Source organism: Schizophyllum commune (genome assembly GCF_000143185.2).
Source record: "Schizophyllum commune H4-8 unplaced genomic scaffold SCHCOscaffold_4, whole genome shotgun sequence".
Lineage (NCBI taxonomy): Eukaryota > Fungi > Basidiomycota > Agaricomycetes > Agaricales > Schizophyllaceae > Schizophyllum > Schizophyllum commune.
This window is the reverse complement of record NW_026089541.1, coordinates 636,137-651,684: the sequence shown is the minus strand read 5'-3', so window position 1 is coordinate 651,684 and position 15,548 is coordinate 636,137. Positions and strand designations below refer to the sequence as shown.

General features: G+C 56.6%; 8 protein-coding genes across 8 annotated transcripts; 3 read left to right on the top strand and 5 right to left on the bottom strand.

Annotated features, from left to right (window-relative positions):
* Positions 1–480: 480 nt before the first annotated feature.
* SCHCODRAFT_02495445 (uncharacterized protein) lies at positions 481–1,847 on the bottom strand (the record flags this gene model as incomplete). Its single annotated transcript, XM_003032483.2, has 4 exons — positions 481–933; positions 980–1,007; positions 1,060–1,409; positions 1,461–1,847. The coding sequence occupies 4 exons, from the start codon at positions 1,845–1,847 to the stop codon at positions 481–483; spliced, it is 1,218 nt and encodes a 405-aa protein (XP_003032529.1).
* An 858-nt stretch (positions 1,848–2,705) lies between these two features.
* SCHCODRAFT_02617645 (uncharacterized protein) lies at positions 2,706–4,808 on the top strand. Its single transcript, XM_003033095.2, has 14 exons — positions 2,706–2,754; positions 2,802–3,117; positions 3,181–3,193; positions 3,248–3,302; positions 3,359–3,409; positions 3,459–3,605; positions 3,658–3,688; positions 3,736–3,796; positions 3,849–3,893; positions 3,965–4,021; positions 4,075–4,134; positions 4,192–4,355; positions 4,421–4,640; positions 4,692–4,808. Exons 2-14 carry the CDS (start codon positions 3,053–3,055, stop codon positions 4,722–4,724), a joined length of 1,002 nt encoding a protein of 333 aa, XP_003033141.1. The 5' UTR covers positions 2,706–2,754; positions 2,802–3,052; the 3' UTR covers positions 4,725–4,808.
* A 40-nt stretch (positions 4,809–4,848) lies between these two features.
* On the bottom strand, positions 4,849–5,909 carry SCHCODRAFT_02617640 (protein-L-isoaspartate O-methyltransferase). The gene is made up of 6 exons (XM_003032482.2): positions 5,768–5,909; positions 5,634–5,701; positions 5,541–5,580; positions 5,229–5,487; positions 4,985–5,178; positions 4,849–4,931 (listed from the first exon to the last, which is right to left on the bottom strand). The coding sequence occupies exons 1-6, from the start codon at positions 5,807–5,809 to the stop codon at positions 4,893–4,895; spliced, it is 642 nt and encodes a 213-aa protein (XP_003032528.2). The 5' UTR covers positions 5,810–5,909; the 3' UTR covers positions 4,849–4,892.
* Positions 5,910–6,214: 305 nt separating this feature from the next.
* Positions 6,215–7,788, top strand: SCHCODRAFT_02665190 (gamma-glutamyl phosphate reductase; the record flags this gene model as incomplete). The annotated part of the gene is made up of 4 exons (XM_003033094.1): positions 6,215–6,376; positions 6,438–6,708; positions 6,810–7,132; positions 7,189–7,788. 4 exons carry the CDS (start codon positions 6,215–6,217, stop codon positions 7,786–7,788), a joined length of 1,356 nt encoding a protein of 451 aa, XP_003033140.1.
* Positions 7,789–7,898: 110 nt separating this feature from the next.
* SCHCODRAFT_02617636 (MFS general substrate transporter) lies at positions 7,899–10,480 on the bottom strand. The gene is made up of 10 exons (XM_003032481.2): positions 9,931–10,480; positions 9,848–9,876; positions 9,728–9,798; positions 9,619–9,673; positions 9,046–9,567; positions 8,884–8,993; positions 8,645–8,830; positions 8,512–8,589; positions 8,225–8,407; positions 7,899–8,155 (listed from the first exon to the last, which is right to left on the bottom strand). The coding sequence occupies exons 1-10, from the start codon at positions 10,044–10,046 to the stop codon at positions 7,949–7,951; spliced, it is 1,557 nt and encodes a 518-aa protein (XP_003032527.1). The 5' UTR covers positions 10,047–10,480; the 3' UTR covers positions 7,899–7,948.
* Positions 10,481–11,201: 721 nt separating this feature from the next.
* Positions 11,202–13,287, bottom strand: SCHCODRAFT_02686273 (uncharacterized protein; the record flags this gene model as incomplete). Its single annotated transcript, XM_050346787.1, has 2 exons — positions 11,202–12,861; positions 13,183–13,287. 2 exons carry the CDS (start codon positions 13,285–13,287, stop codon positions 11,500–11,502), a joined length of 1,467 nt encoding a protein of 488 aa, XP_050200935.1. The 3' UTR covers positions 11,202–11,499.
* SCHCODRAFT_02726610 (uncharacterized protein) lies at positions 13,085–14,487 on the bottom strand. The gene is made up of 4 exons (XM_003032479.2): positions 14,224–14,487; positions 13,968–14,173; positions 13,821–13,916; positions 13,085–13,771 (listed from the first exon to the last, which is right to left on the bottom strand). Exons 1-4 carry the CDS (start codon positions 14,468–14,470, stop codon positions 13,406–13,408), a joined length of 915 nt encoding a protein of 304 aa, XP_003032525.1. The 5' UTR covers positions 14,471–14,487; the 3' UTR covers positions 13,085–13,405.
* A 378-nt stretch (positions 14,488–14,865) lies between these two features.
* SCHCODRAFT_02665186 (uncharacterized protein) lies at positions 14,866–15,192 on the top strand (the record flags this gene model as incomplete). Its single annotated transcript, XM_003033093.2, has 1 exon — positions 14,866–15,192. One exon carries the CDS (start codon positions 14,866–14,868, stop codon positions 15,190–15,192), a length of 327 nt encoding a protein of 108 aa, XP_003033139.1.
* Between the last annotated feature and the right edge of the window lie 356 nt (positions 15,193–15,548).

The window sequence follows — 15,548 nt, the reverse complement described above, 5'->3', positions numbered from 1 at the left end:
GGGGCCGACTCGTCATAGAAACTGGCATCTACAGTACCAAGAAGCTCACTCTTGCTGGTTTAGCCACGCTTCAAGGCCGCATCGGCGTACCACGCCGTGCCGCGGTGAAGTCGAACTTCATGAGCGCGGTCATCACGTGTATCTCACGGATAAGTCACGTGCTGCGTGTTCAACTTCGCATGCCCGAAGGGGAGCGCAACATAGAGGCACTGATCTTTCACGGCTTATGTAGAGTCCTTTATTGACACGGATTCACTACGCACGCTGACTTGCACTCTCTACCAGAGTATACCATCTCTTTCGAAGGAGTACCGTTCTTCGCATGCAGAAGGCCGGTGTTCGGTCGCGGACAAACTGATACTCCAAAGGGAGGCGGGCGCGCAGCTCCGTTGATATTACTTCTCGTAGATAAGAATAAATGCTAGCAAGAAAGGACGACTAAGAACGGACTTCCGAAATTCCATTTACAAACCTGCCAACTCAATACACCACCGTAGCATTCCCCGCCTCCGGCCACGGAATTGAGATTGAGCCCTCCAGCCCCGCTGCCCACCAGAGCGTCTTAATCGGCGAGCTCGGCAGCGCAGCGCTCCTCGGCCTCCCCGCGTCCGTCATCACGTCCATCAAGAACGGCACGCTGACGGAGAACCACAGCACCGTCCACGCGTACCCCAGCGCGCGCGTCGCCTTGCCCTCCTTCACACCCGCCTCCCGCGCGAGCGCAATGATGTGGTCCTCGAGCATAATCGCGATGACCTGCGCGAGGAAGAAGACGGTCGAGCGTCCGAAGGTCTGCCCGATCATGCGGTCGCCCCAGTTGTGGATCATGCCCGAGGCAAGGAAGCCGACAAAGAGCTGGGTGTAGCGCGAGGCGAAGGTCCCGGGCGCATATCCCAACGACCGTGCGGCGGTCTTGCCGAAGCATGAGACGAACTAGGCTGTCTTAGCTGGCGAGCGCAAGCAGACAAGGATCACTCACGCGACGGAATAGCTGATGCCAAACACGTCTGTTGTAAGCGAGGTCAGCGAATGCACTTGCTATCAGGTCAAATGGCGCACCCCCACGTCCGTCGAACAGTGTAGGCGTCGGCCCAGCTTCCACACATACGAGGCCAGAACCGCGGCTCCGACCACCCGGCGCCCACAAAGAGCATGGCAGCCAAACAATAGACAATCTGGAAATTCGACCACACGTTTATCGCCCAGAAGATCGCCGTCAAGCTTTGGAAGACGAAGCCCTGCGTGCGGATGGACAGCCCTTCCGCTGCGCGGGTCGACATGACCGGGTTGCTCGTCACATAGATATCGACGAGGTCGGCGAGGAAGAGGAAGAGGGCCATATCACGCAGCGCGCCGGCGAAGAACTCGCTGCGGGATCGGCTCTTTGGGATCGGCGGGAGGTTGGCAATCTTCCCAAGATCGTCAGCAGGGCCATCATACAATGTGCAGTGGGAGCGTACCTCGTAATTCCATCCTACCCCGCGTACGGCACTCGCGAGACAAGTCGCCCACCAGACGCGCTGCCAGAAAGGCATGTCTTTGGCGGCTTGCTTATCGTATACGTGCCGCGTCCCGTCCGTCAGCGCGTCGGTGAAGAAGTAGAAGTGCAGGCAGTGCATGAGAGGTAGAGAGTACAAGAAGCAAGCGATGGCGTAGTCCATCATAGGATCGCCAAGGGAGATTGTGTATGTGCCGGTTACCCACCAGGCCATCCATACCTGCGCGGCCAAAATGGCGGCGCGGATGGCAGCCGGCGGGTGCGTCGCGATAACGAACGGAAGGGGGACCAGTACCCCAAGGCAAGGGAGTATGAACATGACGGGGTTATTCTCTCGACCGTCCGACATGGCGAGATGGGTGAGAGAGGGATGTACGCGCCTTCGCCGAGACTCTACGAATTTATGAATCGAGAATTGCAAGCGAGGTCAGCCCCCATCGCGAGAACGGCCGACATGTGCTGTCGAAGGCGGCCTGGTACCCGACAAACAGGGTATAGGCGGGAAGCGCAATAGAGTACCCATGAGAACATCAGAGAGAAGGGTATATGATTTGGCTTGCTGTGGGCGCTCCCCGTCTGTTCTGATTACCAAATGTGTCCTAACCAGGTCCCGGTGGCCGCACTGCACATTGTCAAAGTGCAATCAACCAAGGTGGCAACCGCATCTAGATGTCAGTGGATGATGACACCCAAGCAGATTGCCCTGCGGTATTCCATGGGGGCTTGACTAGCGAGCTGCGTCGAAGAAAATGTCGCGCAGAGAGAGACGATGACTGCGAAGACGAACCTTGACGAACCTCCGAGTCGGGACTGCGCGAATGACCGCCGGGCGCGGCCGAATCCCGCGAGAAAATTCGCCATCTCGGCGTGTTGTAAGCTCGCCAGCTCATCCCATCTTCATCTTCGACTTACACCAATCTTCCTGGTTCTTCCGCGGTCCCCGCAAAGTTGTCCTCCTCGTCTTTTCAGTCGATAGCCAGAGGCCACCTTTCGGACTCTGTAACAACGCGGGCGGAACAAGTTCGGACTCCACGTATACGCAGCAAGCCATGGGGAAGAATGCCGTCTTGAATGACGAAGGCCCCTTGATTCAACCTGCTTTCACGCGCCGTCCCGTTGCGCATAGAATTTCTGGACGTCGATACAGAGTCGCCATGTGTACAACTGCGAGCAAGCAGCTGACCTTCACGCCGCTTTTCTCCAGCCCCACGAATATTTTCTGCGCTTTAGGCCGCCTTTCGAAGTGCCTGAGCAGGGTGAGCCATAGGCTCATTGCCCACTTACCAAACTGGGGACCCTTTAGGTGAATTCATTATGGACCCTGCACTTACCTCACGGAACCATGCGGTCCCGTGCGCACGCTCCGTCGTCCAGCCCGCGCGCGGCGCAGATGGGCGCGCCTCTATTCATAAACCCGATGCTTCTCACGCAAAGTATTCAACTCCGTCGCCCTGGGCTTCCCCATCGCCTCACCATTGACTCCACGCGCCGTATATCAACGAGCAGGCGGGCGAAGCTGGCACCCTCGGTCGCTTCTCTCCTTCTCCCTCACCTATGGCCGACCCAGCTCAGCAAGTCCCTCCTTCGCCAGATGCCATCGCGCAGACGTTCAAGGGCTAGTAAGTCTGCGGCTTACAATATTTCTGGGTACTATTCGCTGACCTTCGGCTCCCGTTATCTAGTAATGGGCCCTTTGTATGTCGGCCCTTCGGATTGCTGCAGTACGCGCACTGACAACCATCCTATTAGCTGGTGGCAGTACAGATCGGGTATCTGCTCTATGGCTTCTATCTCGCGCAGCTGAGTACGCGTCGCGTCTACGCTTCTCAGGATTGCGTCCCGCTCACACTTTTGTTCTAGATACCTACTTCAATGACCATGCCGCGTCAGACGCTTGGTACAAATGGCTAGGTGCGTCTACTTCCTTCTCTAAAGATAAATTTATTGATGCGCAATCCAGTCATTGCCGTCACTTGTATGTGCGGTCTGCACCTGGGCTTTGGAACGGGTGCATCATGGGGTGTACTCGTCGAGGGATGGGGAAACCCAGTAGTCTGGCAGAAAACTCCTTGGGAGGCGTCCATGCTCCCCTTCACGACCGGCCTTAGTGCGTTCGACCAGCATCTTTCCTATATCCTATTCGCTGAAATTTCCTTCAGCGGCCTTCCTCGTGCAGACCTTCTTCGCAGGGTACGAATAACATGAATTTGTAGGGCCTGAAATCTGACACACCGCAGCCGAATCGTCCTTATCCAACGAGATTTGATCGGCAAAGCCCTCGCTGTTGTGGTCGCTCTCGTAAGTCGCGCCATTGACCTAACCGCGCCTACCGCCTGACCCCGCCGCCAAGATCGCCCTCCTTGCTCTCGCTGGCGCCTTGGGCCAGATGATAGAGGTAAGCCAGCTAACAACGCCACCTCCGCTTCTCCGTATACTCGTCATGGCGCTAACCCCGACCCCCGCCAGTTCCTCACCGCCGGCTCGAATGCGTTGGACATCGCGCACCTCCAGCTCATCACCCGCGTACGTACATCCGCCTCTTCCTAACCGCCACATTCCTGATTATCGTCCTATAGATTTGGACCATATCGAGCGTGGCGTGCGACGTCCTGATCGCCGTCATCATGATTGGCATTGTAAGCTAGTCAAAGAAGCCATTCATGTCGGTTATAATGACTGACCGAGATCTCCAGCTGGCCCGCACCCGGCAGCGCACGGTCTTTCGCTCGACGCGGGACACCATCAAGCGGCTCATCTTCCAGTCCATTGAGACTGGCACGGTCACCGCCGTCTTCATGGTCCTCCTGCTCGTCTGCTACGAGACCATGCAGAAGGAGAACACGACCTACCTCGTCTGGTGCGTTCCGTCTTCCCTTTCCCGCCGATCCCGAAATCACCTTCGGCTGACGCGAGGCATCACAGGGAGTACTCGCTTCCGCCGCTATACGGGAACGTCATGCTCTTCGTGCTCAACGCGCGCCAGAGCTTCCGCAAGGACACCATCAAGTACGGTACTAGCATGGAGACGCCCACTATCGGCGGATCCGGGCGCACGCAGCCGGCGGTCAAGGTCGACACCGACGTCATCGCGCGCTACGACCTCGACCTTGAGAGCAACAACTTGGGCAGGGATGGTTATGCGGTGAGTACGTCTTTCGTCACCTGGTCTCCGTCGATGCTGATGCGCGCGCAGGATAACAAGAATATCCCGATGCATAGCATGTAGAGGTCGTCAAGCAGTTCCCTACGACCGCCTCAGGACGGGCGGTCTGTACTATAGAGGTTTGGATACGTTGGCTGTAATTATTGGTACAGGGTCGATCTTGCTTTGCATCGTCGCGTCGTCGGCTAACAAAATATGATCAGGCTCTTTGCCCACACTCGTTAACTACCTTCATGGCGAAGCTGCCGGGCGCCCTGTCAGCGGCACGTACTACATTTCGTCAGCGTCCTCGTTGATGAAGAAAAAATGATAAGAGCTTGTACCTGCACTGGCATGACTTGGCTCTGTGTGACCTTTCCATTCTCATCCTTGTCGACGTGCATGATGTACTGCGCGTCCACGCCCACCGGGATGAACATGCGCCCAGGCGAGGCAAGCTGATCGACCAGCGGCTGTGGAAGCTCGGGTGCTGCCGCGCCGACATGGATAGCGTTGTACGGCCCGCCTGCTGCGTAGCCTGCATACGTTCAGGACTCGACTTTTTCACGAGCGCAGAATATATTTTACCCTGTCTGCCATCCCCCGCGATCATCTCGATAGCCTTGCTCTCCAAAGCGTCTCCGAGCCCGTCCTTCTTCAGGTTTTCTATAGAGAACTGGACGAGCTCGGGTACGTGCTCGATGCCGACGACCTTCCCGGGTCGAGATGGATCCTCGCTTGCGAGGTGGTACAGAACAGCGGTCAGATAGCCAGAGCCGCTACCGACGTCGAGAATGCGCGCGCCGGGCTTGATGTATGGCAAGAGGTGCTCCGATGCGTATGCGTGCTGTGGGTCAGGCGGTCAGCAATGCAAGCCGAAGCGAATGACAACTTTCTTACCATATGGGGCGCGCTGATTGTTGCATCGTACCTGATGGACCTACCGCGCGACGGCATTAGCATGTTAACCAGGCATGAGGCGGCGAAGCGCACTGAGGCCTGTCTTCGTAAGCCTTACTCTTATCCAAGACATAATTTGCGCGATCCACTTTCTTCATCGCCTGAATGAGAACATCAGGACTTGTGTGCGTCCCGCCTCCACAACCATACTCAAGCAGCCTACTAACATTGATGACGCGGTCGGCCTCGATAATTCCATTGCGTGCCATGTTCGAGATCAACTCGACGTTAGTTTTGCCGTGACTTCGCCAAGCCATGCCGTCAGGAGACACAGGGACAGGGGGTAATGATGGCGGTAGGAAGCAAGCAAGATATGCAGCGTTCCATTTGCGGACAAGGACTTACAGACCAGTGACGCAATCGATTCGGCAATTTGCGAGGTCACGCACTCCCCGAAGACGGCCTTTCTTCCAGTCTTTCAACAGCATATTGTATACGATGAACCCAACATATGTCGATATAAGTCGATAAACATGTCGTGGGGTGGTGAGAGAGAAAAGCTTCCGCGATGGCCAAAGCCGCTGATTGCCGGCGGCTGAGCACGTGGTAAAGTTCAATTTCTGTGACTTGCTCCCCGAAGTGACTCAGCACTTTGCGACTTTCCGTCCACCATCATGACCTCCTCCGCAGAAACCATAGCAAAAGATGCCAAGGCAGCCTTCTCTGCCTCGCAGATGCTGCCTACCAGCGAGCGCATTCTGGCTTTGGACGCTATCAAGGTCGAGCTTGAGGCTAGGAAGGAAAGCATCCTGACGGCTAATCAAGAGGATTTAAAGGTCAAATATCCACTTTTTTCCCTATTTTCTCAGACTCAAACTAAAAACCATACTTCTGTAGGCTGCTCAGGCTGAAGTTGACGCAGGGCGCATGTCCGACGCCCTCCTCAAGCGCCTCGACCTGGGCAAAGGCGATAAATGGGACTCCATGCTCCAGGGTATATCGGATGTTGCTTCGCTTCCGGATCCGACTGGCAATGTCTCATATGCTCGCGAACTCGATGACGGATTGGATCTCTACCGCGTATCGTGCCCTATCGGCGTTCTGCTCGTCATCTTTGAGGCACGGCCAGAAGTGGTAGTCAATATCGCCGCATTAGCCATAAAATCAGGTAAGCTGAACCTTCCACGTTTCACTTATTTACCATTTACCTAAAGTTTTCCCTGTGATCCATACGCTCTGTTCACTGACGACTTCAATCTGTAAACCCAGGAAACGCTGCTATCCTGAAGGGTGGCAAGGAGTCCAACAGGACCGCCGAGTTGCTCGCGCAAGCCATCTCTGCCGGTCTCGCCAAAACACAACTACCGGCGACGTACATCCAGACCATACAGACGCGGGCGGAAGTGTCTTCCTTGCTCGCTCTGGATACCTACATCGACCTGGTCATTCCGCGCGGTAGCAACGCGCTGGTGCGCAACATCCAGAACAACACTCGCATCCCCGTCATGGGTCACGCGGATGGCATCTGCTCCGCGTTCCTCGACGAATCGGCGGACCCCGAAAAGGCGGTCAAGGTCGTCTTGGACTCCAAGGTGAATAGGTCAATTCCTCTTATACACTGAGAACAGACACCGACCGTACCACTCAGACAAACTACCCCGCCGCCTGCAACGCCCTCGAGACGCTCATCGTCCACGAATCCCTCCTACCAACCCTCTGGCCCGTGGTCGCCCACGCCCTCCTCGCCGCCAACGTCCACCTCCAATGCGATCCCTTGACCCTCGCCGCCCTCACTTCCCTCCGCTCCCCGCCCCCCAACCTCGCCACACACGTCACCCCCGCCACCCCCGCCTCCTTCACCACCGAGCACCTCGCGCTCACGCTCTCCGTGCTCGCGCTCCCCTCCCTCCCCGCCGCCATCGCGCACATCAACGCGCACGGGTCGCACCACACGGACGTGATCGTGACCGAGGACCAGGAATCGGCGCGCGCATTCTGCCGGGGCGTGGACAGCGCGGGCGTGTTCGTGAACGCGAGCTCGCGGTTCGCGGACGGGTTTCGGTATGGGTTCGGGACGGAGGTCGGGATCAGCACGGGGAAGATGCACGCGAGGGGCCCGGTCGGGCTGGAAGGGCTCGTAACGTACAAGTACGTGCTGAAGGGGAAGGGAGATGTAGTCGGCGACTATGGCGCGGGGAAGAAGGCGTTCACGCACAAAAAGATTGAGGGCGCGACTGCGCCTTACTGAGTTCACAGCGCCTCATACGACTACATAAATGTATCAGTACGAATTGTAGCACATCTCGTCAATTCGCAACAACCTATGCGACACAAACAACGTAACTGACTTACAAGTACATCAAGATCCCGTAGCCCAAAGCACAAGTGGTAGCCCGACCCCCTATCGTTCACGCCTTCTGCCCAGCCCCATACTGCCCGTTATCATACCTCACACTCGCAGGCCTGGAGTCGACGACTTCGGTCTCGCCCACTCTCCCTCCCTTCTCCGTATCGCCCTCACTGGCACTTTCCACGTCTCCCGCCCCAGCCTTGGCACCCTCCTCCACATAGACCTCCGGCTTCTCAAAGTGCGACCCATGGTTCTCGGGACCAATCTGGAAGAGCACATCAGTTACCTGTTCGCCACTCGCTCCATACAAAGCGACGCATCCCAATCCACTCACAATCGTCACCAGAATCACAAACGCCGCGACCACGCCGATCAGGATCCCCTGCACCTTCGCATAGTCAGGAATATCGACCGGCTGCCCGTCCTTGATGACGGGCGTGCCGTCGGGGTTCTTGAGCGTGGTGCGCTGGTGGTCGCCGCCAGTGGCCTCGATTTGGGCAGAAGCAGAGGAAACCATCTGTAGGCGACGTGTCAAAATATCGAGCGGGAGACGTGTGAGGATCAGGAGGTGAAGATGTGTGAGGATTGGGAGGTAAAGATGAAGAACGGACAGATACGCACGTTGCCGAGCTGGTACGCCACCCCCGGGAACGTCGCCCTAAAAGCCGGCGGCGACATCTCCGCCAGCTGGATTGGGATCTGTGGCACGGTCAGTCGGTTCACCATATCGACATCTTCAATGACCAAAACTCACCACACCCCACGCCCCCTGCACGCCAAACTGCACGCAGAACGCGCCAGCAGCGAGGGCGCTGAAACCGCTGGGCAGGATCCATAGTGGGATGAAGGCTGCGAGAAGGCAGACGAAGGCAACGATGGTGAGGCGACGGCCGAGATACTGGGAGAGGAAACCGGCGAGGACACCGCCGGCGATGGCACCCTGAGAGTGCTTCAGTGGGGATGCTATGCACTCTGGTTGAAGCTCATGCTCACGCAGTTGCCAATGATAGTCGCTACCGAGGCCTGGTGGTCTGTAAAGCCCTTAGACACTTGCAAATAGGTCGGATACAGGTCCTGGCTGCCGTGCGAAAGGAAGTTGAAGCCTGTCGAGACCATCAGCGTCCGGCAGGCCTCGCGCAGATACAAGGTGCTCACCGCTCATCAACAAGACCGCGTAGATGCACAGGAGCCAATGTTTTCTCAGCATTTGCCGCGTCTCCCGTAGGAACACCTTCGTCTTGCTCTCTCCCGCACCACCCGCCATCCCCGCCGCCCTCTTCGCCTCCCTCACTCGGATGAACACTTCGCTTTCCGGTAGTACCAGCCTTACTCCCGCCGCGAAGAACGAGATCCCGGCCGCCGTCCAAAACAACGTGCGCCACGACTCACTCGTGCTCGGGACAAGCTTCAGGTTGATGACCGCGGCGAGAAGGTAGCCCACCGCGTAGCCCTGCTGCAGGATCCCGCTCGCCAGCCCGCGCACCTCGACGGGCAAGTTCTCGAGCGCGGTCGCGGCGGCGAGGCCCCAGATGCCGCCCATGCCGATACCAAACAGCGACCGCAGGGCGAGGAATTGGGCGAAGGTCTGCATGAAGCCGGCTCCCAGTTCGAGGACGGCGATGATGAGGAGGTTGATGACGAGAGGCCATTTGCGGCCGAAGCGGTCAGAGATGATGCCTGTGGAAATGAGTTGGTGGTGCGCATAAGATGGAAAGAGACAGGACGTACCGAAGAGGATGGCGCAAACGGAGCGGAAAAGGAGGGTGAGTGTAATGGATTGCGTCTGTGGGATGGCGTAAGTGAGGGATGGACAAGTGGGAGAAGGATGTGCTCGTACAATGTCGTGTATCGGACGGTCACCAAACTGAACGGAGAGGCGCTTAACGGAGAGCGATACGGAGAAGAAGTCTGTCGTCCTATCAATGCGTGGCCCCAACGAGGTCGCCCAAGCACGTACCGATCGCATCGCACGTCCATGCTAGCCATCTGGCAGGGTCAGTCAGCTGCTCGCTTTCGACTGCACACGAATTCGGCACTCACCCCGAGAAGAACAACGCCCACTGCACCAAGGTCAAGGTCCCCAGCACCTGCAGGATCGGTCGACGGTCCTCCCGCTTCTCCCTCTTGGGTATCAGGTTGCGCAAAAAGTACGGCATCCTTGCTGTCTTCCTCGGCTCGCCGTAGTCCTCTGTCGACGCGGGATAGCAGCGACGATAGCAGGTGGTTCGCGTGACGGTCACCTCTCTGTGCAGACTCGTCGCGATGAGTGGCTTTGGATAGTCCGATCGCGGGGGAGGAAAGGAGCAGCCCCGCCCTCGCAGACGACTACGCCTTTATAGACGTCCTCCCGCCACCCGACGCGTCAAACGTCCGCTCTGTTTCCGCTGTCGTCCCTGTGGCGGGGCGGAAATTAGGCCTATTCTTGGTTCGGGGAGAGAGCATGGAGCTGTAAACGTCGAGGATCCTTCTCCGTTGTACACGGCGCTAGCCCTCGCCTCGGGCTCGTCCAGGTGCCGACCTGAAGGAAGCAGCTCGCAACACAGGCGTTGCGGGCAAATCAGACGCGGTCGAAACTGACTAGCGTGCCCAGCCCACAGGTTGATCTCGATAATCCTAGTGAACGATAAGCTCAGTCTAGCGAACCCGTTAGTGATAATCATACGTGCGGGCAGATGGCCTCGAAATCAGCCTTTGAATGAAGAGCAGCTGCACTGACAGCTGCTTCCCTCAGGCCCGCTATCAACCTAGAGAGAGATCCGGATACAGTCTTGCTCACGGGTCGTAATCAGTCTTCTTCGTGGGTGGTGGACAAGAGTACTCGGAAGTCATGCCCTAGTCATGGGTAGATGGTTGATCTGACGGCGCTCATGGGTGTCGTTAGATCGTGGGCGAGACACGCCATCTCAATCCTTCGTTCGCAAGCGCAGATATTCCATTTGGAGAGAGTAAAAGTCAGATTGAGCTAAGTATGAGCTACTGAGGGTGAGCGAGCTCAATTGACGGACAGGATCACGGATTGCTTGTCGCGGAATCGACGCCGGTCGCTCCGCACTGGCATGGTTGGCCGGAAGTGATGACCAGTATCTTGGTTCACAGCTTCTCGAGAAGGCGAACATGAGGAAGTTCTACTACGAAAGCTGCTGAGAAGCGTGCACTGAGCCATGATGAATGCAAGAGACAAGAGCAGCGGCCCGGGTAACTGTGACCGCTTGATCATCACGTTACTTCTTTCGGCTTCTGCCGATGTCACAATTCGACTTCAGACCTATCGCATTTGCGCTGCCACTCCAGCTTGCAATCCGACCAGACAGCTGAGAACACACAAGCTGCAGTATACTGTCTTGGTTCGTGAAGGATTTGCCGTTTGAAGCGGGAGAGTATCGTACGGTATGGGTGATTAGTGAGGTGTTCTGTAAAGACAGTGGGGCGTAGGTAAAGTGCAGGCTTGTACGGTAAAAATAAAACGAGAGTACATAGACTGATTATAGGGAGAGCTTATCGGAGTCACAAGCAAGCATTGAGTATCGGTAACCAAGTAGCGGTTCAAGGCGGTCGGCAGAAAATATCGTAATGATAACTTAGAAAAGATCAGTGAAGCGAATTAGCGCCCTAAAAGTCATCCTTGGACTCGGGCCCATCAGTTTTCTCCTCCGCCAGATCCTCCTCGCCGTGATCCGAGTCCAGCTCGTCCACCTCTTCCTTGTCTTCCTCGTCGCAGTCGTCGTGATCTTCATCGTAATCGTAATCGTAGTCCTCGTCCTCAGTATCCTCCGCATCGTCATCGCCATCGTACGGCGCAGAGTTGTAAGCGCGCTCCTCCACCAACTCAAAGTCCCCCGACCCGCCAGGGAGCTTGAACGGCGTCCCCTCACCATGCACGGTGCCCTCGTCGTCGGTGTGGTCGTTATGACGCCTGTAGAAATCGTCGAGGTAGTCCTCGCCATAGGTCGCTACAGCGTTAGCGACAGCCTCCTGGAACACACGGTCCCCCGCGTCCGATCCCTCGTCGGTTGCGGCGAGCGAGGCAAAGGATGCCCGCCTGGACATCCCTTCCACCGGTGTATAGGGAGGCGGGGTGGCCAGCGAGTCGCGACGAGAAAGGCGGGTCGACGCGTTGGAGAATGTGGATCGTTCGCGCATAAAGGCATGACGTGGGGGTACCGACGATTCGCGCGGTACGAGCGTCTCGACGGACCCCTCGCGCGTGGGAGTCGACGAGCCGAGCCTGGAGAAAGACGCTCTACGAAGAGTCAATGGATCCCCGCGCATAGCGGCTGGCGCGACGGAAGCCCGCCGCTGAGTATCGATGGAGTCCCGATGACGAGCTTCAGCGGGCCTGGTAGGTGTATCGGCAGGCTTGCCGATCACGCCATTCTGCACGTCTCGCAGCGCCTGCTCGAGCTCGCGGATGCGCGTCTTCTGCCGGTCAATCTCATCGTGAAGCTCCTCGGTGTTCGCGAGGAAGAATCTGGGGAAGGGTCGCGGGAGCGGCATACGAGTCGGTAGAGGAGAGATCGCGCGTGCGATTGTTGGTGCTTCTGGCGGGGCGACCGGCCGTCCCTGTGACTCGTCCCGCCTCCTGGGCGCGTCAGCCGACGTCTTGCGCGACTTGACTGGCACATCGCGCGGCCCCGAGATTGACCGCTCGCGCTTGCGCGCAGCTCGCTTAGGCGTCTCCGCGCGGGGGGCCACGGGAGAATCTGCCTTTGTCGTGTTCCTGCATGCGCCTTTCGCCACCGTCCCGCTCGTGCTCGTAGCGTTTGTACTCGACCCTGTTTCTCCGCACTCGCGCACAACCGTGGAGTTCGCGCCCGTGTGGTCGTCCTGTTGCGCCTCGTCCTTCCTCTTGGGGCATTTCGGCTGATGCCTACTCTTCGCGTCCGGGCGTCTGTACGCTTCGCCACAGAAGTCGCAGAGATGTAGTGCTAATTTGAGACTATGAGCATGGAAAAGATGATAAGTTCCACCAGACTGTTTGGGAAATAATCAGGGTACTGACTGCACTGCCACGTAGTGCGTCTTCACACCGCTCTTCTGGAGCGCTGTGAAAGTGCACCCCGCGAAAGAGCATCGATATTTGCTTTCGTGCGTGAGTAACTCACTTCAGGGTAGATCACTGAACGCACTTACAGCGATGTCTGCAGTCACTGGAGTCGACGAAGTACGCGAATTTCACGATAGAAGTCACGCTGTTTATCAGTGACAGTCCATCACCACGCGAGAGACATGTCTCTGTCAAGCAGAGACTTTCAACACGCGAATTTCACGTAGCGCATGTCCGATGTCTCGTACTGAATTCACCATACTTTTCTGAGAAATGGACCGTATGCGTCGGGTGCCAGCAATGGCCTGCATAGGTATAAAGAGGGTTTCGTCGTACTTATTGAGATTATTCATCCTCTTTTCTCGCGAAAGTTCACTCTGAAGCGCTGGAAGATACAAGCAATAATACAATTATATATACAAATAACAATACATTTATTCTGTACTTTGGGCACTTTGGCCCCGGGTCACTTTAATCAGCAGTCTCGTCGTCGTCGTCGATATCAGAGAGCTCGGAATCAGACCCGTTCTTCTCCTCATACGACAGGCCACTCGAACCTTCCATGCGATCATCCTCATCGATGTCCATGCTTGCAGGACCCTCTGCGCGAGGGAAAGGATCGTCCGGCGGCGATGGCGCACGCAACACATCTTGAGCATTGGCCCGCCGCTGGGCCAGATGACGTTGAGCGCGAGCGCGAGCCACCTTCGCCCGATACGACTTCGGGTTCTTGATGCACGACTTGTACGTCTTGTGGGTCTGGAAGAACTCCTTCACTAGCAACTCCGTGCCCCACTGATTGTGGAAGCGACGCAGCGCCGGAACATTCTCCTCGACCTGGATACAACGTTGAGACGAAGTTAGAAAGTGTGTAAAGGTCACGCACCGCATCATAGATCTTGCCCAGCTTCTTGCTCTTCTGAGAGCGCCAATTCAGTGTCCAGTCAATGAACCCGGCCGTAGTCATATCACGGATGACTTGCTGTATAAGAGTCAGTACAGACAAGCAAAGAAAGACAACATCAGGACGTACACGAAGATCGAGCCACTCAGGCTTGTTCTCATCCCCCGCCAGGTCGAGCTTCTCACGCACATCCGAGATCTTGACCTTGTTCATGTTCTTCGGGCGTGGGATGGAATCGGGCGCAGGATCGTTAGTGGTAACTTTGGAGGCGGTACTCTGCTGTTCCGCGGCGTGGACAGCGGCATCGCGCTCAATGCGCATGCGCGCAAGCTCCTCTATGCTCGGATGAGCACATCTAGCATTGGAATGGTTTATCATAACGCACCTTCCAAGTGGCGGACTTTCTCCGACTCATCATCCTGCTCGACCACGAGCGCCCGCTGCTCAGCCTCGTCACGCTGCTCCTTGCGCTTCTCCTTGCGCCGCTGCTCACGAGCACGGTCGGCCGCATCGCGTTGAGCGGCGTCGTCGGCCGCAGCGCGACGTTCGGCGGGCTGCCGATTGCGGGCGGATTGGCGTGTTGGCTCGGTCGCCTTGTCAGATCGCTGGCGTGTGTTCCTAGAGGGACCCATGCTGGTCGTTAACGGGGCAGATGGAGGGGCGCCTGGGTCTTTATAGCAGGTGGCGAACGGATCATGGTGGTGGGCAAGACGAAGGCGCTCAACGCCGATCGCGTCATCAAGTGGCGCAAGTGTACACAAGGCCACACAATGGCCGCCCCAAGCCCCGCGCGCGACCCTGCTTGCTCCAAAAACACGAGAAATTCCCCGCTACTTATGACGATATTCCATTCCATTGAATCCTTACTCAAGGTCAGATGGTGGGCATGTGTACGAATTTGCGTGATTTTCGTGGAGTCCTGGCAGAGCTGGCACGACATCTCGGGCGTCGCAGGTGAAGGTCACCCAGTGACTGCCTTGTATTCACTATCCCCCCTACCTCTCGCCAATAGAACGAAGTTACCGCCATGCCCGCGAGCCGCACTCAGCGCTGCACATGCGGCTGCAACGAAGAGCTACGCCGCAGGCAAATCATCCGCCATCTCAATGGCGAGTCGGTCCCGAAACGCTCTCTCATCGAGCGAGCGCGGAACAAGTGCGCGAAGACACTCTTCCCGGGCAAGCGAAGGAGAAAGCATCTGGATGCTACATCTGTAGAGGATGCGCCGACCTCTTCGCCCCAACCACCATCTCCCGACGACATGCAGTCGGTTTACTTCACGTCAACCCAACCAGACGCTGAAGCTACCACTACTGCAAGTAGCAACATCCTGGTTCAAGACACAAAATTGTAACGACCACATTGCGTTGTTTCTCAGTAATTTGTGAGGGCTCTCTCACTAGTTTGGCCCTAGGATTAGTTATGATTGATCAGTAAATTTGACTCTATAACTAGATCAGGCCTTCAATGAGATTGGTGTAGCAACTAGTTTTGACCCTCAATCAGGTTGGCTGTAAGGAGAGATCTTGAGCTCATACTGGTAGCTCAGTAAAACATCCATTAGAACAAGTTCCATCTCATTAGTCAGTATAGGTGAAGAACTAGTTGCAAATAGATCAATATATCAAAGTATACCAAACACACATAAAGCAGTAATCTACAACTAATTGTGTACCACAATAAGATCAAGTCTACAAATAGTTGTTGACC